The sequence below is a fragment of the Mobula birostris genome, chromosome 1 (genome assembly GCF_030028105.1).
Source record: "Mobula birostris isolate sMobBir1 chromosome 1, sMobBir1.hap1, whole genome shotgun sequence".
NCBI classification, from domain to species: Eukaryota; Metazoa; Chordata; class Chondrichthyes; order Myliobatiformes; family Myliobatidae; genus Mobula; species Mobula birostris.
In genome coordinates, this window is record NC_092370.1 from 189,045,465 (window position 1) to 189,069,366 (window position 23,902).

Here is a 23,902-nt window from a genome sequence, read left to right on the forward strand (position 1 = left end):
GTTGTTGAGACCTCAGACAAAGTCAGGAATCAAAAGGTGTGACTAATGTCCTGAGCTGTGTATATATTTCAATGCAAGGAGTATTGTAGGAAAGGCAGATGAGCTCAGGGAATTCTGAAATTGTAGCCATTAGTGAGACGTGGTTGCAGGAGGGGCAGGACTGGCAGCTAAATATTTGGGGTTCCGTTGTTTTTGGCGCGACAGAGTGGGAAGGATGAAACGTGGAGGGGTTATTAATCAGAAAAAATGTCACGGCAGTGGTCAGTCAGGACAGACGGGAGAACTTGTCTAGTGAGGCTTCATGGGCGGAGCTAAGTAAAAAGAAAGGTATTACTATATGGCTATGTTATAGACCACCCAACAGTCCGCGAGATTTAAAGGAACAAATTTGTAGAAAGATCGCAGACTGCTGCAAGAAACAGAAGGTTGTTATAGTAGGTGATTTTAACTTTCCACATATTGACTGGGACTTCCATACTGTAAAATGACAAGATGTGATAGTTTGTGTCAGATGTATTCAGGAAAGTTTCCTTAATCAGATGATAGAGGTCCCAAGGAGAGAGTGTGCGATACTTCATCTGCTATTAGAGAATGAGGCAGAACAGGTGACAGAAGTTTGTGATGGGGAACACTTTGCATCTAGTGATCATAATACCATTAGTTTCAAACTAAATATGGAAAAAGATAGGTCAAGTTTGCAGGTAGAGTTTCTCAATTGGAGCAAGGCCAATTCTGATGTTATCAGAAAGGACCTGGCAAGTGTGGACTGGGACAGGTTGTTTTCTGGCAGATGTGTACTTGGTAAGTGGAAGGACTTCAAAAGTGAAACTTTGAGAGTACAAAGCGTGTGTGTGCCAGTCAGATTAAAATGTAAATATGACAGGTTTAGGGACCCTTCGTTTTCAAGAGCTATTGAGGCATGGTTAAAAAAAAGAGGTTTAGGCAGGTACGAACAAATGAGAGACTTATGGAGTATAAGAAATATAAGAGAACACTAAAGAAAGAAATCATGAGGACTAAAATAAAGCATGAGGTTGCCCTACCAGTCAAGGTGAAGGTGCAGACACAGTGGGCCGAAGGGCCTGTTCATGCAGTTAAATATTCTATGTTCTAATATTGTCTGACAGTACTGAACGATTATGAGAAAGATGCCTACTATTCAGAGGTGATGGTGGGGTTAGGAGAGGTGATGCTGACTAAGAACTGGTTTATAATAACGATGTATGTGTGGGCACGTGGCCAAGTGGTTAAGGCATTGGACTAGCGACCTGTAGGTCGTGAGTTCGAGCCCCAGCCCAAGCAACGTGTTGTGTTCCTGAGCAAGGCACTTAATCACACATTGCTCTGTGCCGACACTGGTGCCAAGCTGTATGGGTCCTAATGCCCTTCCCTTGGACAACATTGGTGTCGTGGAGAGGGGAGACTTGCAGCATGGGGAACTGCTGGTCTTCCATACAACCTTGCCCAGGCCTGCGCCTTGGAGATTGAAGACTTTCCAGGCACAGATCCATGGTCTCACAAGACTAACGGATGCCTTTACTTTATATGTGGAAATAGAAACATTTTCAAATGTTGTTGCTTAAGTACAGCATGAAGTTGTGAAATAGAAAATGCAATGATTAATGTTTGAGGGGAATCAGAGAAAAGGGTGCAGGGTAAAAAGAGAACCAGAATCCCCTGACACAGGATAGAACTGGACAGAAAGGAATATAACTCAGTAAGCCTAGATGAGCTCTTGTACCAAGAAACTAATACTGTACACATTACTCCAGCTGCAGTCCCAAAACGCTATATAACTGAAGATTAACCTCCATACTTTGGTATTCATTTTCTACATATACTGACAGCATTCCCATTTCATTTGTTCCACTGTTGCCAATCATAACTCCAATATATGAGCCTCCCTCCAACCTCACCTGTTACCACAACCCTCTGTCTGAACTAGAATGGTTGCAGATAGGATTTATGTCCACTCTTTTGTCTTCCCAACCATTGAGCACATCTACATGAAACACTGTCATAGGAACGCAGCATCCATCATTAAAGATCCTCACCACTCAGGCCATGCTCTTTTCTCGCTGCTGCCATCAGGTAGAAGATATAAGAGCTTCAGGACTCGCACCACCAGGTTCAAGAACAATAATTACCCCTCAAACATCAGGCTCTTGAACCAGAAGGGATAACTACATTCATCTATTGAGTTGTTCCCACACCAAAGGTCTCATTTTACGGACTCTATCTTGTTACTTCATGCTCTTGTAATTTATTGCTATTTATTGATATTTGTGTTTGCACAGTTTGTTGTCTTCTATGCTCCACTTGTTGTTTTATTGATCCTGTTTATAGTCACTATTCCACAGATTTGCTGAGTATGCCTGCAGGAAAAAGAATCTCAGAGTTGTATGTGGTGACTTGTATGTTCTCTGATAATAAATTTTTACATTGAGCTTTGACTTCTGCCTTACTGGTCTTTTGAAATACACAGAGATCGCTGGTGGAATGTCCATTGCCAAAATGCAACTCACCAATAGTGAAGTGGAGGAGATAATCAATGAATGCTTTGAGGAAACTCAGAATGGGATGGGGGTGGGCATGTTAGAGGGAGGAGAAGGGTGGGGATTTTCTTGAGTTCACTATTACATTATACATCCTGAGGGCTGAAGTGAAAGGACAAGAGGGAAAGAGTGTTCTTCACTGATCTGACATTTCCAAATCTCCATCAACTCTAACATCTCCTCCACAATCACCATCAGCACAGGTGCACCACAAGGCTGTGCGCTTGGTCATATGCTATAGTCACTTTATACTTATGATTGTGAGGCTAAGTACAGCTCCAATGCCATGTTTAAGTTTGCTGATGATACCACTGTTCCTGGCTGAATCAAAGCTGGTGACCAATCAGCATATAGGATGAAGATTGAAAATCATGTTGAATGGTGTCACAACAACCACCTCTCTCTTAACATCAGCAAATCCAAAGAGCTAATTATTGATGAGAGGAGCACGGAATCTGAAGTCGATAAACAAGTGTTCATTAGAGAATTGGAAGTGGAGAGAGATAGTAACTTGAAATTCCTTGGTGTTATCATTTCAGAGGATCTGTCCTAGGACCAGCATTACAAATAAGACAAAGCAGCACCTCTACTTTCTTAGAAGTTTGCACAGATTTGGCGTGTCATTTAACCTTTGAGGAACTTTTATAGGTGCACAATTGAAAGTATCCTGACTGGTTGCACCATTGCATGGTATGGAAAGACTAATGCCCAAAAACAGAAAAGCCTGCAAAATGTAGTGGATACAACCCAGTCCGTCACAGGAAAAGCCCTCCCCACCACAGTGTACATCTACAAGGAGCGCTTCTATAAGAAAGCAGTATCCATATTCAAGGACACCCACCATCCAAGGCCAAGCTCTCTTGTCCCTACTGCCATTGGGAAGGAGATTTAGCAGCCATATGTCCCACATCACCAGGTTCAGGAAGTTATTAACCTTCAGGCTCCTGAACCAGTGAGGAGAACTTTACTCACCTCATCACTGAACTGATTTCACAACCTGTGCATTCACTATCAAGGACTCTACAATTAATGTTTTCTGTATTATTTGCTTACTATTTATTTATCTATTTATTATTATTACTATTATTATCTTTTTTGTATTTGCAGTTTGTCTTCTTTTGCCCATTGGTTGTTTTTCAATCTTTGTGTGTAGTTTTCCATTGATTCTATTGTATTTCTTTGTGCTACTGTGAACACCCACAAGAAAATGAATCTCAAGGTGCTAATACACACATACATTGATAATAAATTTGTTTTGAAATTTTGAACTTTGATTTTTCAAAAAAATAGATTGTCTCAGGCAATGGCACTAAAATAGAAGAAAAACATTTCCTGTAACTCAAGTTCTGTGTCTACATTAGCAACTGAATTTTTGACCAGAGTGGTGGGAGCTTGAAGACATGAAATTCCTTTTCGGCAGGTAACTGGCATCAATTCTCCCTGTAGCAGTTTCTGATTAATTACATCATGATCTCACCAAATCTCAAGATGGATTGCAGAGGAAAATTCATCCTAAATTGTCTTGGAAAGGATATATGCATTATTTAAATACAGTACTATTAAACAATGGCAACTGCACAACCTCACCATTTTTTAAACATCGAAGAGTATCAAAATGTGCCTTTCTTTCTATATTCAAAAAATTGCAATCATTATTGTTCAAAATATACGCTCAAATAAAACATCTGTTTACCAATTAAAATACTGCATGAAGTGTGTAACTGAGTATCTAAAAATTCATTTAGATATTTGTAGATTGTTAGATTGTGTAGAAAAATCCTACAAAAAGTTGTGGATACAGCCCAGTCCATCGCAGGTAAAGCCCTCTCTAGCATTGAACACATCTACATGGAACATCCATCATCAGGGACCCTCACCATGCAGGTCATGTTCCCTTCTCACTGCTGCCATCAGAAAGGTGGTTCAGGAGCCTCAGGATTCACACCACCAGGTTCAGGAACAGTTATTGCCCCACAACCATCAGTCCCTGAGCCAGGGGATAACTTCACTTGCCCCATCATTAAATTGTTCCCACAACCTATGAACTCACTTTCAAGGATTCTGTAGTCATGCAGACAAAGTTGTGAAAGCGACATAGCTAATAGACATGGAGTAGTCTTTTATTCAACACAATGAGACACAGCAGGCACCATGTTGACACCCTTTTGGAGGAAGAGGTCTATTTGACCCAACATTATATTACGTTTTATATGCTGAAGTTCAAAGGACAATCCTATGTATCTACAATGTTCCCTTTAATTGCAATACACTTTCACATCTTCTTCGCACCTACACTACTGATGCCCAAATGAATGTTCAATCAGCATTCCAACTGTGATTCACGGCTCTAAGGAGTCCATTCTCCAGAGCTGCATTTTAACTTTAACCTGCAGTCCGTAGTCAGGTCTAAAAATTGGTGGCTGAAGTTAGTGTTTTGCTATACCCACTACATCCAGTATATGCTCTAATAGATTCTCCATCTCATCTTGTCAGTATTAATTGCTTGTTTATTATTTTTTTCTTTTTGTATTTGCACAGCTTGCTGTCTTTTGCACACAGGTTGAACTTTCAAGTTGATGCAGTCTTTAATTGATTCTATGATGGTTATTGAATTTTTCTAGTATGCCTGCAAGGTAATAAATCTGAGGGTTGGATATGGTACATATATGTATTTTAAAATACATTTTCTTTGAACTTAAAGTTGAGCATTTCCATTCACACAATTATATAACTGCAAAAACGGCTTTATTTGCAGAGCGACACACATCAAAGTTGCTGGTGAACACAGCAGGCCAGCAGCATCTCTAGGAAGAGGTACAGTCGACGTTTCAGGCCGAGACCCTTCGTCAGGACTAACTGAAGAAAGAGTTAGTAAGAGATTTAAAAGTGGGAGGGGGAGGGGGAGATCCAAAATGATAGGAGAAGACAGGAGGGGGAGGGATGGAGCCAAGAGCTGGACAGGTGATTGGCAAAAGGGATATGAGAGGATCATGGGACAGGAGGCCCAGGGAGAAGGAAAAGGGGTAGGGGGGGAAAACCCAGAGGATGGGCAAGGGGTATAGTCAGAGGGACAGAGGGACAGAGGGACAAAAAGGAGAGTGAGAGAAAGAATGTGTGTATATAAACGGATGGGGTACGAGGGGGAGGTGAGGCATTAGCAGAAGTTAGAGAAGTCAATGTTCATGCCATCAGGTTGGAGGCTACCCAGACGGAATATAAGGTGTTGTTCCTCCAACCTGAGTGTGGCTTCATCTTTACAGTCGAGGAGGCCGTGGATAGACATGTCAGAATGGGAATTGGATGTGGAATTAAAAACGCATTTCTCCCTCTGTCCCTCTGACTATACCGCTTGCCCATCCTCTGGGTTTTTCACCCCCCCTCCCCCTTTTCCTTCTCCCTGGGCCTCCTGTCCCATGATCCTCTCATATCTCTTTTGCCAATCACCTGTCCAGCTCTTGGCTCCATCCCTCCCCCTCCTGTCTTCTCCTATCATTTTGGATCTCCCCCTCCCCCTCTCACTTTTAAATCTCTTACTAGCTCTTTCTTCAGTTAGTCCTGACGAAGGGTCTTGGCCTGAAATGTCGACTGTACCTCTTCCTCGAGATGCTGCCTGGCCTGCTGCGTTCACCTGCAACTTTGATGTGTGTTGCTTGAATTTCCAGCATCTGCAGAATTCCTCCTGTTTGCGTTTATTTGCAGAGCCCTAGGAATCTAAATTTTCCTTCACTAAAAAGCTTAATAATCACAACCTAAAGTGGTGCTGCACTAAATACCTGAGGAAAACAGAACAGCAGCTATTTCCCAGTATAACCTGTTCACTCATTAACCTTGAACAGCTTATCTATTGAAATGAAAGGCAAAAATACAGCTGATTGAAACTGATCAACCAATAAAAGCTTTAGAGCTAAAAATTAAAAGCTAATATATGATAAAAGAGACTAGAGGAATGTAATTTAAATGAAAGCCTTTCATCGGACTCATGAGTTAGGGGACTAAATAATTAAATGTGAAATACCAAAGCTTGTGTTCTGCTTGTATTGTGTAGCCAGTACTTTGGTAAGAATAGGCTCAGTTGTAGATAAGTGTGAATGCAGCCAAACAAAAGATGCCGTGGTGCTTTGAACCAGTTAAAACAATAAGCAATGTTTGAACTGCTGGATGGAGGGTAAAGGCACTAGTAATCATTATTCTCCCATGTTGACTCAAGGCCTTTCAACAAAACAAACAGCTTCTTTTGTGATTGAATTGACATGGTGTTAACAATGCATTTAATGCCAATATCAGTATGAATTCAGTTAAACCTGTCCAGCCTGCTAGTACCAGGATCCCATCACTTTATGTATCTGTTAAAACTGCCAAAAAACTTTAAACTCTTGCACCTTTAGCAAATACAGCTAATGCTCTTGGTATCATGTCAGCAGCTTCAGATATCTATTCAGCAAAACACTGAATTTCTACAAAAAGGTACCTGCAGCCTTTTCTGCCACTCTAGCTTCTACTGCTTTATCTTGCAATTCCAGATTCAGTTTTAATACTTCCATTTCTTCTTCATTTTCTGACAATTGATCTTGAAGCTAAAAAATACAAAGTATATTGCAATATATGTATTTGAATGATCAGTAATAGGTATCTTTTCTGGTCAGAAATAAATTAATTGAAAAAGTTAGCAAGCCAGTAAAATGAAATTAGGAAAATCTCTAAATGTTGTTACAAGAGGGAATTAATCGCAAAGTACTAAATTACTAATTCACCCTCATCAGATATATTCCGCAGTATGAAGTAATATTCAAACATGAGCTATCCCTGATATTTTAAGCTGATAATTAAATCCATCTGACTATTTCAATTTTAGTTTAGTAGTGAATATTAGTGACCCTAACGTATATCAACATACTTGGATTATATGCAAGTTAATCAAATTAAAAATTAAAATAGATTGTTTGTAAAACTGTCTTATCATGGGTATATAATGGAACTTATTATTAAGTATATTGTAAAGTCTATTCAAAATTTCACAGCAAGTTCAAAAGAAACATTTTATATAAAAATTATAGAACATATTTTAAAGCAACTGAGCACATTAATGATTTAATTGTTAATAGACAGAAATTCAGAAAGGCATTGCTAATGAAGTCAAGTGATATATTTGCCATAAATACAGAGCACTGTTCATCTAAACTTTTAAGAACAGACCTTTTTATTAGATTCTTTCACTGCATTCAGTTCCTTCAACAGGAAAGCAATTCTCCTGTTATCTTCTGAGTGCTTGTTAACTTGACCTGGAGTGAAAGGGTCATGCAATGCAATGGTACCTCCACTTTCAGCCCTCCTATTACAAATCAAAGACAGAAATCATTTAGAAGAGCTCAAAGTTCACTTGAATGCACAGATTTAGTTTAGAAGCTCATGGCACCTTTTTGATTGAAGACTTGGATTGAGCAAATAACGGCTGCATATAAAGTGGGCTAGTTATTCTAAAGCATGATATTTTTAATCTCTTGGGACTTTATATGTGTGGAGCGTATATTACTAGCTGTGCTACTGGCAATCTAAATCTGAAGAATTAAAAGTTACTACAATGAACTAACATGTAAAGATGGCTAATGTTAATAAAATATTGAGGAAATTATACAACCTTATATACTGAACTTAAAGTATTTCTAGGTTTATTTAAATTCAATGAAGAATATTTCAACAATCCTTTTCAATCATTTTTTCCCTACTAAAACCACTACATTATAGTTAACAACTGCATTCTTGACTATTTCCAACACATTGTGCTTATAAGATATATTCATTTATGGCATGGAATTTCTGCTCATCTTTCTTCCAAATCCTCTCATCAGAATTCCATTTTTGATGATTAGTCTTATTGATAAAACATAAACATAATTGTCATATGCACCTTATTTTACTCACATAACATAATGTCTTTGACAAACTTCATTAAATACTTCTCATGCTGACTGATAAATGATCTATAAACATCATGAAATTGTTAACAATGTGGTCCATCAATGAATTTATTCCAAACTACAATGCAAACTAATCCTTGTCTATCTTTGAAAACTGGTATGGCTCCGGAAGCAGGTATAGATCAGAGCTATGGCTCTCACTTTGTAAATTTGTTTATTATTGTCACATGTGCCACACGTTAAAAAAAACTTTGTTCTATGTGCCATCCAAACAAATCATTTCATCGTATCAGTGAACTATGATAATAGAAGTCATGACTGGAGCTGCAGAGAGCAGTTTGTAATAAGTTGTCCTACTCTAGCACTGTCTTGCCTATTTGGTCAAAACTGGTTAAAAAGGAGATTTGAAGTTGTCCAGCACCACCAAGAATTCAGGGCAACTCAAAGCCCTTTAGAATTCTTGGAGGACTTGTCAAGTGTCATCATTTTTGTAATTAGGGCATTCAAAAAACAATTTGTACATGGAAAGCTGCAATATACAAGGTAATAATTGCACCTTCTTTATTCCTGAGCTCTACCTATACCACTTCATCTAAGATCCCTACAGGATGTTATTTTTATGTGCCACTGTAGCACAGAGATCTCGACAGGCAGCTAGCCAAGTGGAAATTACAGCTATAGCCAAGAAATGTGGTCAAAAAGAGACGTGCACAAGGATGGGAAATTTACAATTGAGGTATTATCTGAGTGGAAACCTATACAAGTCAGCAAGTACACAGGTGAGTCAATGGGATGAATTCAGATTAGAGATGGGCAGCAGAATTTTGTTCAGATAAGTGGTTGTAGTTTTGGAGAATGGCCAAGGAATGTGGAAGTTATTGAAAGGAGGGTGGGTGGGTGGGTTACACCTACACTAGAGGGGAACCAATATCCTCTCAGGAAGCTTTGGTACCACTATTCAGGAGTGCTTAAAGTTGTATGGAAGGGGTGCAGCATTGAGGGCTATGGTCAAGTAAGGGTGCAAGATCAGGCTGGGTCAGATTAATGAACACAGTAGGGCTGAAGAGTATTTGTTTGAAATGCAAGTATCATCACAGGGAAGGGTGATGAACTTAGATCCTGGAACAGTGATGTCATAACAAAAACTTGCCTGAGCGAAGGTCAGGACTGGCAGCTCAACATTCCAGAATTCAGAAGATTCACAGATGAGTAAGAGGGATGTTAAATTAGTTGTGCAATTGCACTGTTGACTGGGGAGAATGTTAGTGGCACAGAGAGGATGGCTCTTTCTGTAAAGTAATATGGGTAGAGTTCAAGAATAAGAAATATGCAATTATAATATGCAGAGTAATCTGTTTAAATCCTACTCTCATCTCCACTCCTCATATTTTTTTCTAGTGTATTCCTGTTGTATCCCTTGAACTGCAAAGGTTCTTTATCCACATTGTTGATTTTCATCCTGTGCTCATTTTCAGAGTCCAACTCTAATTTTCTCTTTCCTTAAGATACAAGAGACTGCATTTGCTGGGATGTGGATTAAAAAGAGAGCTGCTGGAGAAGATCAGCAGTTTTGTCCTGCTGCAGGATCTTGACCCAAAACTTAGACTATCCCTTTACCTCCACAAATGCTGCCTGACTTGCAGAGTTCTTCCACAGAGCTTGTTTTGGCTCCCTTTCAGAGTCATCTCTACCTCCAGTTCAGAGAGTAGGCCTCTAATCCTTTTTTTTGATGATAAAACCACCATCTTCCAAAGCAGACTTTAGATGACTCTCCTAATGATTTATACTGCTCTTCTCAACAACACAGTAATATTGCTAATGTAAGCACCCCTAGTCTAAATGTTTGTTTTTTTTGTTTTCTTTTGGAAAATAGAGAATTAACACAAGAAAAGGGAAAGATTTGGGAAAGGGATAAAAAAATGAAAAAATTAAGTAAATAAGTACATAGGGATTGGATAATTATGTCTGCGGGCAGGAGCAAGCATGAACAAATTAGGATATAAACACCTACAATGGTTGATACATAGGCTTATATACAACATTTTGGACCAGTGGAAATGGTCCAGAAGGGTTATATGGAAACTATTATTACCATTTTTCTTAACAACTAATTCCATTACTTAGCCTAATAGGTTAGATTTATCACAGTACATAATTATCTATTTAAATGTTTATTTTCCTTTTATATCATCTCAATGTGTTCTTAAGAATGTATAAATAATTGTAGTTTTATACATATAAAAAAATGGAAAAGGTTATATGTGTGAAAAAAGTACATATTTGTGAATTCCTTATCTAAATAAAAATAAAATTAAAAAAAAGATAAAACCACCATCTTCCACAGCTACCTCAACAACCTTTTACTTTGCTTCTAAAAATAATCCATTCAGTTCTCCCAGTTTCACAGTATCCACTGCATCTCTTCTTCCATTTGGAACTTCCAATATATTTCCACATTCCTCAACCTTTACCCCTTGTGCTCACTTTATTTCTTGCATTTCTTCTCCAACCACTTCTATGCCTTTTCAGAATCAGGATAGGATTTCTTTTATTCTCACTTTGCAACAAACCAGCTTCACATTCAATAAATTCTGCAATTTCCAGCAGCTCCAATGCGAACCTCAGATAAATTTTACTCAATTTTCCCCTTTCACCATCCCAAGGGAAGCTTTTCCCTCCTCCTGACATTATGATTCAGTCTTCCATCCCTATCAACAACCATTACCATTTTCAGAGCAACTCCTTGTCAACTGCAGGAAATGCAACACATATCCTTTTACTTCCTCTGCTTCACGTTCTTGAAACACTCTTTCCAAATGAAATTGTGATCTACTTGTACCTCTTCCAGTTTTGTAACACTCCATACATTGTGCACAATGTGGTTTCCTGTGCATTACAGAAATAAAGCACAGATTTGGTGATCACTTGCAGAACACTGAGCGCTAATTGAGCTTTTTATTGTCTGTCAGTTTAATGCTATCTTAGTTAATAATTAGCATAATGGTATATGAATTACTGTTATTTGAAAATTACTTAAAAGTTTTTTTTTTGAAGAGGTAATGCACTCACCTATTCAAAAATGCATTAAATAAAGATACAAGAAAACTCAAAACTGCTGGAAAATGAAATAACCAGAATTGCCATATATGCTGAATAATGCCCTTGGCAATTCAGAGTTCTGTGAATATTGGAGGGAATGTTAGCCCAGAAGGTTAAATTATTTACGGAACTGAACACATGCAATGGAGAATGAAACTGGAAGAAGTGAATTGCTTTTTTACAGGAAAGAAAATGGGTTTAAATTCACAAAGTTGCATGCTCAGACCTGCTGCCAAGAGAACCAAACTGACAATCACAAAGCTGTACACTCCATTAACAAAGAATATTTGCTGAATCCTTGAAATTTCTTGATTCTATTTCATTGTATAGAACAAAGTATGCAGAAAACTCAACTATTGGATCATTTGTTTGTATGATGGGGTTGAGGAAGGAGGAGTTCACAGTAGGGGATTAGGCAGTACAATGGAACTTTGTGCAGACTGGCATATTTGGGAACTATGATTTAAGTAATAATGTGCCAAAAGCCATTTTTCGAATTGACTAGTTGTGAAGCTTCTAGGTGAAAGAAGCCATGCTTTTAAGGATACATTGCAGCTTATTTTGTCCTTAAATGTTCTTATCAGACACTAACAATCCACAACTAAGATCTTACTCAGCAAATCAGAAAACATAGGTTTTCTCATTAAATAAAATTTCAGAATAACTAAAATAAATAAAGTTTATTCTGGCATGCATATTTTTCACCTTGAAGACAGCGAGTATCTGGAATGCAAGCCTGTGTCCATAGTGAAGCACGCGCTCTTACAACATTTAGAAGTATCTGAACAAGTGCGTGGTTTGCCAAACTATAGTGCATGTGACAAGGGAAATTAAGAACTGCATAAAAGCCAAGGAAAGAGCATATAAGGTAGCAAAAGTGAATGAGAAGTTGGATGATTGGGAAGCTTTTAAAATCCAACAAAAGGCAACTAAAAAAGCGATAAGAAGGGAAAAGATGAAATATGAGGGCAAACTAGCCCTCATAGTATAAAGCAGGATACTAAAAGGTTTTTTCAGTTATATAAAGAATAAAAGGGAGGTGATATTGCACCACTGCAAAATAATGCTGATGAGGTAGTAATGGGGGGGACGACAAAGAAATGACAGATATTAAAAGGACTAGGTAAGGGAATGCGGAGAGGAAGTTTCCTCTGGTGGGGGTAACCAGAACTAGAGGGCACAGTCTCAAAAATTGAGGGGCGACCTTTTAGAACAGAAGTAAGGAAGAATTTTTTTAGCCAAAGAGGTGAATCTGTGGAATGCTCTGCCACAGACTGCGGTGGAGGCCAAGTCCATAGGTATATTCACAGCAGAAGTTGATTATTTCCTGATTGGTTGGGGCATGAAGGGATATGGTGAGAGGGCAGGTGTATGGGGTTGAATGGCATCTGGGATCAGCCATGATGAAATGGTGGAGCAGACTTGATGGACTGAATGACCTAATTCTGCTCCTATGTCTTATGGTCTTATTAGCACAGATGTGTAACTGATAGTCAACACTGAAATAATTAGTTGAAGGACCTGTGTCACTGCTGTAAGATTTTATGTTTGATGCATTACTGAAACTGTGAAATTTGTTTTCACCCTAACTGGCAAAAAATTTATGCTGATGCAGTTGCCCTATCACACAAAATGAATCTTGCTCAGTTCTTCACTGATTCTCAGCCATACACTATTCACTTGATGATGGAACAAAAAGATTATTTTATTTTAGACACTGCCAATAACATCCTGGAATAAAAGAGAAAAAATAATCTATGATTTACTTAATGACTTCTTCCCTATTAAAAACTGAGTACTCATGCTGGTGTTAAAACTGAAAAGCATGTCATTTACCTTCTTACAATTAAATTGTAACATACTTCAAACGAATGCATTCTCTTTTGCTAATAAATACTATGTAGTTGAAAACTAAATGCATCAAAAACACATAAAAGGAAATATATAACTTAATTTAAAAATAAACCTAGAATACAAACCATTTAAGTTTCCAAATTCTCAGAGATTTATAGTTAATTTAAAATAGCTGCTGCGTTTGATCTAAATTAAGGATAAAACTTGTCATTTTTAAAAAAAACTGTGTCAATTCTTATTTTACTTTTGAAAATTAAATTCAAATTGAAAATTGTTAAATTTCTACAAACTGCACTAAATTTAATGCTGCTCATCTCTTCATAGCTGTGCTACACTTTAACAAGAAATAATGATGTCAATCATTTTAATTAATACTTCACCAGAATCTTTGTGATATGTCTTAGAATGGTTAAAACTATATTATACTTCGATGTTACACAAATTACTATTTGATTTCTTGTAAATACTGTATGGCTGATCACCAAAGCCTTCCAAGAGGATCAGCTACAGTTGCAATTATTTTTAAGAGTGGTGGGTGCCTGGAATGTGCTGCCTCTGGTGGTGGTAGAGGCAAAAACATTAGGGACTTCTAAGAGACTTTTAGATAAGCACATGAATGTGAGGAAAATGGAAGGATATGGATATTATGTAGACATAACAGATGAGTTTAGTTGGCCACTTGATTACTAATTTATTTGGTTCTGCACTAGACTGTGGACCAAAGGGCCTGTCCCTGTGCTGTGCTGTACTATTCCATGTTCTGTGTAATTCACAATGAAAGTTACAGAATATATCACAGGAACTTATTCTATTATTGCTTGTACTGATTCTTTGAAACAGCCATGCAATTAGTCCCAAATCACCACCAAATCATCTGTGGTTACGCAAATTTTCCACTCAGATTATTTGATGTGTTCCCTTGAAACAGGAATGAACTGAACTGAGCTGGATTTGATCCACCATTTGAACTCAGCCCCTGCACGTACTTGGACCCGATGTGGAGGGCTGCATGAAATGACTATACAGCTGCTGTATTTGGACACTGAGGCCTCAGTACCTACTAGAACTTTGAAAACTCTGACAAGGAGCATGAAGCAACTCAGAGCCCTTCTGTAGCCAAATTTGGAAGAGATGCTCTTTATCTATTTAAATAGCTCAAGATATCTCCAATAAAAGAAATTACAATTGCTACATAGCTAAAACTATTAAAAATAAAACAATTTATAAACTAAGTGACATACTGCCAATTATTTATTATTGCACATTTCATTCCATATGCATCCTTTAACATTGAACTTCATTAGATTTTGCTCTCTTCACAATTCTTTGCTTTCATATAAATCTTTAATCTTTATAATTGTTGAATGTTCTTGTGGCATGTCGCACCTTTACCAACGCATTACAGCAAATTCCAAATCAGTGTATTCCGTTTAATTAGATAATCGGTTAACTGCAGCAGCCAGTTATTTGGGACAACTCTTAAAGAACTAAAACTGATCGAGAAAATAGCTAGAATTCCCTTCATTTATTTGGGGCACTATACCACTTAATTGAGACAAAGACTGTTGCCAATTTCTAATAAGTGTCAGTTGTGTGGCTGTTAAGACTCTACACCAGCCTTTCTCAAACTTTTTGCCCTGGAGAAACCCTTGAATAATTTTCAGGTCTCAGGGAATCCCTGCAAGAAAATTATTAAACCTACAGCTTACAGTACGTTAGTGTGATCAGTAACTTGTAGATATAATAACCCAAGAATAATTGTCAATGCTCTTTTGAGTAGGGAATGAATTTTTAACCAACCTTTCTTACCTTTCTTGAAATCAATCTCTTTCTTTCCTTTTCATAAATTTTAAAAACTCATAAGGCAAACATAATAAATTTCTGTTAAATAACTGGCTTAAGCCAAAATAGGATTTAAGTTTTCTAAAGGTTGAACTTGAGATAAGCACATACGGATTTCACCTTCAACTGAAATGAGACTATCTCTATCCTTGCTCCTAGTGCTTGTTAAACAAGAAAAAGTTTGCTCACACATGCAAGAAGTTGAACACTGCAGCAAAATTTTCATTGCTTTCCTGAATGGCAGGTCAGTAAATCTCATTTTGAGTGCACGATAAGACTGCATCTCACGAAGTTCTTCCTTTTCTCTCAAAGTCAAGTTTTCAGGCTAAGCAGAAGGTTCAGAGAAAGGGTCTCTCACTCAATCATACAGTTGCATTGAAGGGAAGGATAAATACTGCAATTTTATTTTGCAATTCTTCCAGGTGGTTTTCAATAAGACTCGAGACTTTCTGATCCTTCCTCACTCTCAAGCCCGAGCAGCAGTGGAAACATTTCAAGACTTCCTTTTGCAACATGATATTTTGAAAGATTCAGTTTCCTTTTAAAACCAAGTATTCTGTCACTTGAAATCAAAATATCTTCTCCAGGGCCTTGCAGAGACTTGTTCAAATGGTTCATATGATCAAAAATTGTCTGCTAAGTTGTCTAGTTTCTGGAACCATTCTTCATCTTCAAAGTACTCAGCAAAATCTGCCTACTATTTTCTTGAAAGTACTCCTGTAATTCACCTTTCAGCTCAAACACCCTGTTGAGAACCCTTCCTCTGCTAAGCCACCAGATTTCTGTATATAGAGGAGATTGCTGTGCTCTTTGTCCAGGTTTTCACAGCTTTTTAAACATTCTCAAGAAAACTGGTCTCTGTTTAATAAAGTTAACCATTTTTGCAGCATCATCCAGAACTTTTTCATTTCATCTCCAAGAGTTTTTGACACCAGCACCTCTCTGTGAAGAAAGCAGTGTGTTGTGACAACATCAGGATTTTTATTTTTTACAAAAGAAATGAAAACTCTCATGGAGCAACTACTGATGGTGCACCATCAGTACAAATGCCAACACAGGTCCTCCAAGACAGAACTTTTGCTTCCAGATATGAAGACAAAACATTAAATATATCTTGGTCTTTGCTTGTTTCAGGCAGTTCTTTACAACAGAAAAAAATCCTTGAATTTCACCATAATTTACAAATCTTAAAAACGCTACAACGTGACATTTCTTGGTGAAATCTGTTGACTCATCAACCTGGATAGAGAAGTTGTTTTTCAGTTTATCGCACAAAACCTCTTCAGCATCATGACATGTCATCAATATGTCAACTTATTGTACTGTTTGAAAATGGCTGCCTTCTTGCCTGAATAAAAACCATGCAAGAGCCCATTCTTGAGCTACCACGTGCGGACAACTGTGCTCTTCCCACACACACACACAGCGGACAGGCTACAGACTGCAGTCACAGTTCGCCAAAGCTGCAAGGGCCTTTGGGTTAACGGTCAGTCTGAAGAAAACAATGATCCTCCATCAGAAGCACCCTCATGGCATTTATAACCCACCTTGAATCACCATTGATGATCACTCTCTCACTATGGTTGAGCAGTTCACCTGCCTGGGCAGCGTCATCTCCAACTATACTATGGCAGTAAGCAACACTGACAATTGACTTGTCAGAGCTAGCAGTGCCTTCGGACACCTCCAGAAACGTGTGTGGAAGAACCTCCAGCTGTGTCTGTCCACAAAAATCCAGGTGTACAAGGCTGCCAGCATGACAACACTGCTATATGGTTCTGAAGCCTGGGTCTTGTACCATAAGCAAATCCAATTGCTCGAGTACTTCCAGCAGCACTGCCTCTGGTCCATCGTGGATTTCAGCTGGCAGGATCATGTCCTCAACAATGATGTCCTGGAGAAGGCTCAACTTCCAAGCATTGAAGCCACTTTGTTGTTCAGGCAGCTCTGCTGGCCAGGCCACGTGACTCGCATGGACAACTCTAAGTTAACAAAAGCAGTACTCTACGGAGAACTCTCTCAGGCCAAGAGAGATCATGGTGCCCTGCGCAAGAGGTACAAAGACCTCTCTCAGGCAAATATCAAGGTTAATGAATGGCAGCAGCTGGCTTGACAGAGATCGCTGGAGACTGCGGATCCATGGTGTAGCCAAGAATTTTGTAGAATCCAGAACAGCGACTGCCCAAACACCTGCATCCCAGCCATTCCTGTGTCCCTAGTGCTCCAGAGTCTGTAGATCCAGAACTGACCTCTGCGTTTACCTACGATCATGCCGTTGCTCCTGAGGACTCTTCTTCACTCCTGATTTTTGCAAATGAAGAACCAGCCATCATCATCATTGAACGTGAAACCTTTTCAATTTCTTGCACTGCATCTTGGCCTAACATTTTACCCACATTATTTTACAAGCTTGCACTATTAATCTAATTTAATTAGGTTCTCACCAACTGTGTAACCGTTCTTTTTCTGGGTAATAAGTTCTGCTACTAAATAACTTGCTTCCTGAACCTTTTTACTCACTGTGATTATATTCGAAAAGCTTTACTGTTTTGAAATTCCAATAGCTGTTTATAATAATCAGCACTTCTATGTGTCATACAGCCATGATTTGTAAAACATAAATTTACAGCACATTACAGGTCTTTCAGCCTACAATGGTGTGCCTACTAGCAGTTAAATATCTCTTCAATTTTGCTGGAGCCATTGCTGCATTTGTAAGTTGTTTGCCACAGGTTAGGCACAATGGAATAGGACAACTTGGATCACTAATCCATGTGAAACTAATTGATAAGAAGCTTTCATTGTAAAGATGGACTTTTAATTTGTCTGTTGTTGCACCAGCACAGTGAAATGACTCAGAAAATTGTAATTCAAAAATGGCCAGATTGAACCATCAGACATGTCTGTAAAACACAGGGGTTAATAAAATATAAAAACAGATGAGTCCATCCAGTGCTTAGAAAACGCACTTCACGCTTCTCATCAGCTTACCACCCTCCCCTCCGTGCAATACAGCACTGACCAATTATCAGTGGCCTCCCCTATCTTGTGCCAAAAACTGAGAATGGACTCAATCAAATAAACTAGGTCCTACTGCGCACTGCCATACTGGGCTGAGAGACCTCAAACAAGATTGCTAACGGGGCTGCTCAGTCACTGCCCACCATTGTCAGCACTAGCTTTGTGCATCGCGTGGTTCAAAAAGCGATGTTTATTTTTTAAAATCACGATCTCTCACGGAACCCCGATTGAGAAACGCTGCTCTACACCGTGCTAAGTGTGAACAGTTTGTAAATAGTGTCAGTTGCGTGTGTTTGTGTTCAAAAAATGATTTGTGTTACTGATAGCTGGCAAGAAATAAGCGGTAGGATAATCCAGAACTCTTTACCTCACCATAGTTTCAAACGTTCAGGCTTGCAGATGCCAGAAACTGCCATTAGACATTATGAAGTGAACAGTTTTTAAAAAGCGTCAGTTGCGTGTGCTTGTGTAATACGTATGGGTTGACAGATGTAAATTCAAAATGCAGTGATTTTTGATAATTTTGCTATTTATGTTGAATTTATTCAGGAAGGCAATGAAGAGAGTCCATTATCTGTACTGCATGTCCGCGCTGATGTTGTGTACAGTTAATCAAAAGAACAGAGCAGTGATGGAAGAATTCATTAATATATATACTTCATACTTCATTGTCGCCAAACAATTGATACTAGAACGTACAATCATCACAGCGATATTTGATTCTGCGCTTCCCACTCCCTGGATTACAAATCAATAGTAAATATTAAAAATTTAAATTTAAAAAGCAACCAGAAGTCGTGATACATGTTGGGACCAACGACATAGGCAGGAAGAGGGATGAGGTCCTGAAGTGTGAGTTTCGGGAACTAGGCAGAAGGCTGAAGAACAGGACCTCAAGGGTGGCATTCTCAGGATTGCTGCCAGTGCTACGTGACAGTGGTGGTAAGAATTGGAGGAGATGGCAATTGAATACGTGGCTGAGGAGTTGGTGCATGGAGCAGGGTTTTAGATTTTTAGATCATTGGGATCTCTTCCGGGGAAGGTGGGACCTGTACAGATTGGATGGGTTGCACCTGAACTCGAGGGGGAGCAATATCCTTGCAGGTAGGTTTGCTAGCATGGTTCGGGAGGGTTTAAACTAATTTGCGAGGGGGATGGGACCCAGAGCGATAGAGCAGTGAAAGAAGTGCATGGAGTAAAGCCAGATCTAACATACAGAGAGGCTTTGAGGAAAGAGAAGCAGAATAAATGATGTAAAGACAGTAAGGTAGAAGGGCTGAAATTTGTGTACCTCAGTGCAAGAAGCATCAAGAACAAAGGTAATGAACTGAGAGCTTGGATACATACATGGAATGATGATGTAGTGGCCATTACAGAGACCTGGCTGGCACCAGGGCAGGAATGGATTCTCAGTATTCCTGGATTTCAGTGCTTTAAAAGGGATAGGGAGGGCGGAAAAAGGGGAGGAGGGGTGGCATTACTGGTCAGGGATACTATTACAGCTACAGAAAGGGTGGGTAATGTAGCAGGATCCTCTTTTGAGTCAATATGTGTGGAAGTCAGGAACAGGAAGGGAGCAGTTACTCTATTGGGGATATTCTATAGGCCTCCTGGTAGTAGCGGAGATACAGAGGAGCAGATTGGGAGGCAGATTTTGGAAAGATGCAAAAATAACAGGGTTGTTATCATAGGTGACTTTAACTTCCCTAATATCGATTGGCACCTGATTAGTTCCAACGGTTTAGATGGGGCAGAGTTTGTTAAGTGTGTCCAGGACGGATTCCTGTCACAGTATGTGGACAGGCCGACCAGGTGGAATGCCATACTAGGTCTGTTACTAGGTAATGAACCAGGTCAGGTCACAGATCTCTCAGTGGGTGAGCATCTGGGGAACAGTGACCACGGCTCCCTGGCCTTTAGCATTATCATGGAAAAGGATAGAATCAGAGAGGACAGGAAAATTTTTAATTGGGGAAAGGCAAATTATGAGGCTATAAGGCTAGAACTTGCGGGTGTGAATTGGGATGATGTTTTTGCAGGGAAATGTACTATGGACATGTGGTCGATGTTTAGAGATCTCTTGCGGGATGTTAGGGATAAATTTGTCCTGGTGAGGAAGATAAAGAATGGTAGGGTGAAGAAACCATGGGTGACAAGTGAGGTGGAAAATCTAGTCAGGTAGAAGAAGGCAGCATACATGAGGTTTAGGAAGCAAGGATCAGATGGGTCTATTGAGGAATATAGGGAAGCAAGAAAGGAGCTTAAGGGGCTGAGAAGAGCAAGAAGGGGGCATGAGAAGGCCTTGGTGAGTAGGGTAAAGGAAAACCCCAAGGCATTCTTCAATTATGTGAGGAAAAAAAAAGATGACAGGAGTGAAGGTAGGACCGATTAGAGATAAAGGTGGGAAGATGTGCCTGGAGGCTGTGGAAGTGAGCGAGGTCCTCAATGAATACTTCTCTTCGGTATTCACCAATGAGAGGGAACTTGAGGATGGTGAGGACAATATGAGTGAGGTTGATGTTCTGGAGCATGTTGATATCAAGGGAGAGGAGGTGTTGTAGTTGTTAAAATACATTAGGACAGATAAGTCCCTGGGGCCTGACTGAATATTCCCCAGGCTGCTCCACGAGGCGAGAGAAGAGATTGCTGAGCCTCTGGCTAGGATCTTTATGTCCTCATTGTCCACAGGAATGGTACCGGAAGATTGGAGGGAGGCGAATGTTGTCCCCTTGTTCAAAAAAGGTAGTAGGGATAGTCCGGGTAATTATAGACCAGTGAGCCTTACGTCTGTGGTGGGAAAGCTGTTGGAAAGATTCATAGAAATAGGATTTATAGGCATTTAGAGAATCATGGTCTGATCAGGGACAGTCAGCATGGCTTTGTGAAGGGCAGATCGTGTCTAACAAGCCTGATAGAGTTCTTTGAGGAGGTGACCAGGCATATAGATGAGGGTAGTGCAGTGCATGTGATCTATATAGATTTTAGTAAGGCATTTGACAAGGTTCCACACAGTAGGCTTATTCAGAAAGTTAGAAGGCATGGGATCCAGGGAAATTTGGCCAGGTGGGTTCGGAATTGGCTTGCCTGCAGAAGGCAGAGGGTGGTGGTGGAGGGAGTACATTCAGATTGGAGGATTGTGACTAGTGGTGTCCCACAAAGATCTGCTCTGGGACCTCTAATTTTCGTGATTTTTATTAACGACCTGGATGTGGGGGTAGAAGGGTGGGTTGGCAAGTTTGCAGACGACACAAAGGTTGGTGGTGTTGTAGATAGTGTAGAGGATTGTCAAAGATTGCAGAGAGACATTGATAGGATGCAGAAGTGGGCTGAGAAGTGGCAGATGGAGTTCAACCCGGAGAAGCGTGAGGTGGTACACTTTGGAAGGACAAACTCCAAGGCAGAGTACAAAGTAAATGGCAGGATACTTGGTAGAGTGGAGAAGCAGAGGGATCTCGGGGTACATGTCCACAGATCCCTGAAAGTTGCCTCACAGGTGGATAGGGTAGTTAAGAAAGCTTATGGGGTGTTAGCTTTCATAAGTCGAGGGATAGAGTTTAAGAGTCGCGATGTAATGATGCAGCTCTATAAAACTCTGGTTAGGCCACACTTGGAGTACTGTATCCAGTTCTGGTCACCTCTCTATAGGAAGGATGTGGAAGCATTGGAAAGGGTACAGAGGAGATTTACCAGGATGCTGCCTGGTTTAGAAAGTATGCATTGACTTCCAGGGTTGAGTATGGAGTGAGTCGGTGCGTGTGAGTGTGGCTCCCGATTTTTATTGAAAATCTACCTGTTTATCTTTGCCGTATGCTCGAGATAACTGAATATTTACCATTGTGAACAACGTGGGACATAGCTGGACATTGAAATGGCAAGTAGAGTGTACCTTCGAAGTAAAACTGGAGAAAAAGATAGCGAAGCCTCGAGCAAGAAGGCTGAGGTTACAGTAATGGCGCCGTTGCACGCTGCTGGACCTGGACCCGGACCCGATGACTTGGAGAGGCTTCGTTTAGTACTTATTTCTGACATGACACAAGCGGTGCATTCTGCTCTAAAAAGAGAACTTGAAGATGCTTTATCACCAGTGAATGCTACCATGGAAGAAATTATGTCTTCTTACGAGTCACACGACAAACGCATTCGTGGGGTTGAAGACGGCCTGAATGATTACAGTGACCGACTGGTGAGCGCCGAAGCCGCCATTGCAGCGTTGCAGAGCGAAAACGCATTTCTGAAGGGAAAGCTAGATGACCTTGAAAATCGGTTGCAGAGATCCAATTTGAGAGTGGTCGGCATTCCTGAAAATTTGGAAGGTTCGGACCCTGTTAAATTTATGACCGAGTTTTTTGACGAAGTGCTGGGGACAAATTTTTTCCCAAGGCCTCTCGTACTTTCGCGTGCTCACCGAGTCGGATGTAAACCATCCGGTGTCTCTGGAGCCAAGCAAACGAGACCAAGAACATTCCTGGTTTGCTTTCACTCCTATCAAGATAAGCAACGCATCATCAATAGACGGAAGCAGGAGCTGTATTTCTGTGGACACCGCGTGTTTTTTTACGAAGATTTTAGTGCGGAGCTGGGTAAAAAACAAGCAGCTTTCAAGGAGGTGAAATCCCTGCTTTACAAGAAAGGGGTCAGGTTTGGCCTCTTGAATCCTGCCCAGCTCCGGGTCATGCATGAAAGTAAAAAGCATTATTTCCATACACCAGAGGCGGCCAAAGAGTTTTACCATTCGCGCTGGGGAGAAGAAGAACGAGAAGAGCAATGACTTTTTTTTTTAGGTTATTCATGCAGCATTGAAGGGGCCTCATGCCGAGGCAAACAGTTAATTTTCATAATCCATTTCTTTGTTCATATTTTCCAGTTTAATTTGTGGAACGCGATCGGGTCAAACTGCTATGCGGCCGAAACTGATTAACAAAAACTTTCAACCAGCAAAATGTAAATATTTGGGATTTGTATCTCAGGCGTTTCAGTTGCCTAGTGTTTTTTTTTGTTTTTAATGCTTAGCTTGACCTGTGTCATCTTTAGCCTATATGTTATATTAAAGGTAATATAAGTGATAGAATAAATTTTAAGGAGGGGAGCCACCCTACATTAGATTGAAGGTTGGGCTGTATGGGGAATGCCTTGGAAGTTTTTTGTTGGGTACTGCCTGCGATCATCCTCAATTGGGGAGGTAGATCTAGGTTTCGGGGTTAATTGGGTTTTTTTGTTGTTTGTGTAAAGGGGTGGGGGGGGAGTGTTTTGGGGGATTACCATGGCAGTTTATTCTTTTGTGTGTTACAGATTGATCAGACTTTCTTTTCATTGTACGTTATTGTGTGCAATTTATGCCCTCGCACTGTTTTGGATTGTAGGCCCTGTGTGTCTTTTGATATGGTTAACGTAAGTGCTGCTGATGGAGGCCACCCTGTGAGGTTTATTTCTTGGAATGTAAAGGGGCTTAATGGTCCGGTTAAAAGAGCTAAAGTTTTCTCTCATCTGAAACAATTAAAAGCAGATATACTACTTCTACAAGAGACACATTTAAGAGTGGAGGACCATAATAGACTTTGTAAAGCATGGATTAGTCAGGTTTTTCATTCTAGATTTAATAGTAGGTCCAAGGGGGTG

At 39.8% G+C, this 23,902-nt stretch overlaps 1 protein-coding gene across 3 annotated transcripts in view; it reads right to left on the bottom strand.

Annotated features, from left to right (window-relative positions):
- mipol1 (mirror-image polydactyly 1) overlaps nt 1-23,902 on the bottom strand; it is a 406,015-nt gene that overhangs the window by 230,960 nt on the left and 151,153 nt on the right. For all 3 annotated transcript variants that reach the window (XM_072279824.1, XM_072279908.1, XM_072279750.1), the window contains 2 exons: nt 7,749-7,884; nt 7,024-7,129 (listed from right to left, as the gene is read on the bottom strand). In XM_072279824.1, the coding sequence (XP_072135925.1) occupies nt 7,024-7,129; nt 7,749-7,884 (242 nt within the window). The remainder of the gene's footprint in view (nt 1-7,023; nt 7,130-7,748; nt 7,885-23,902) is intronic.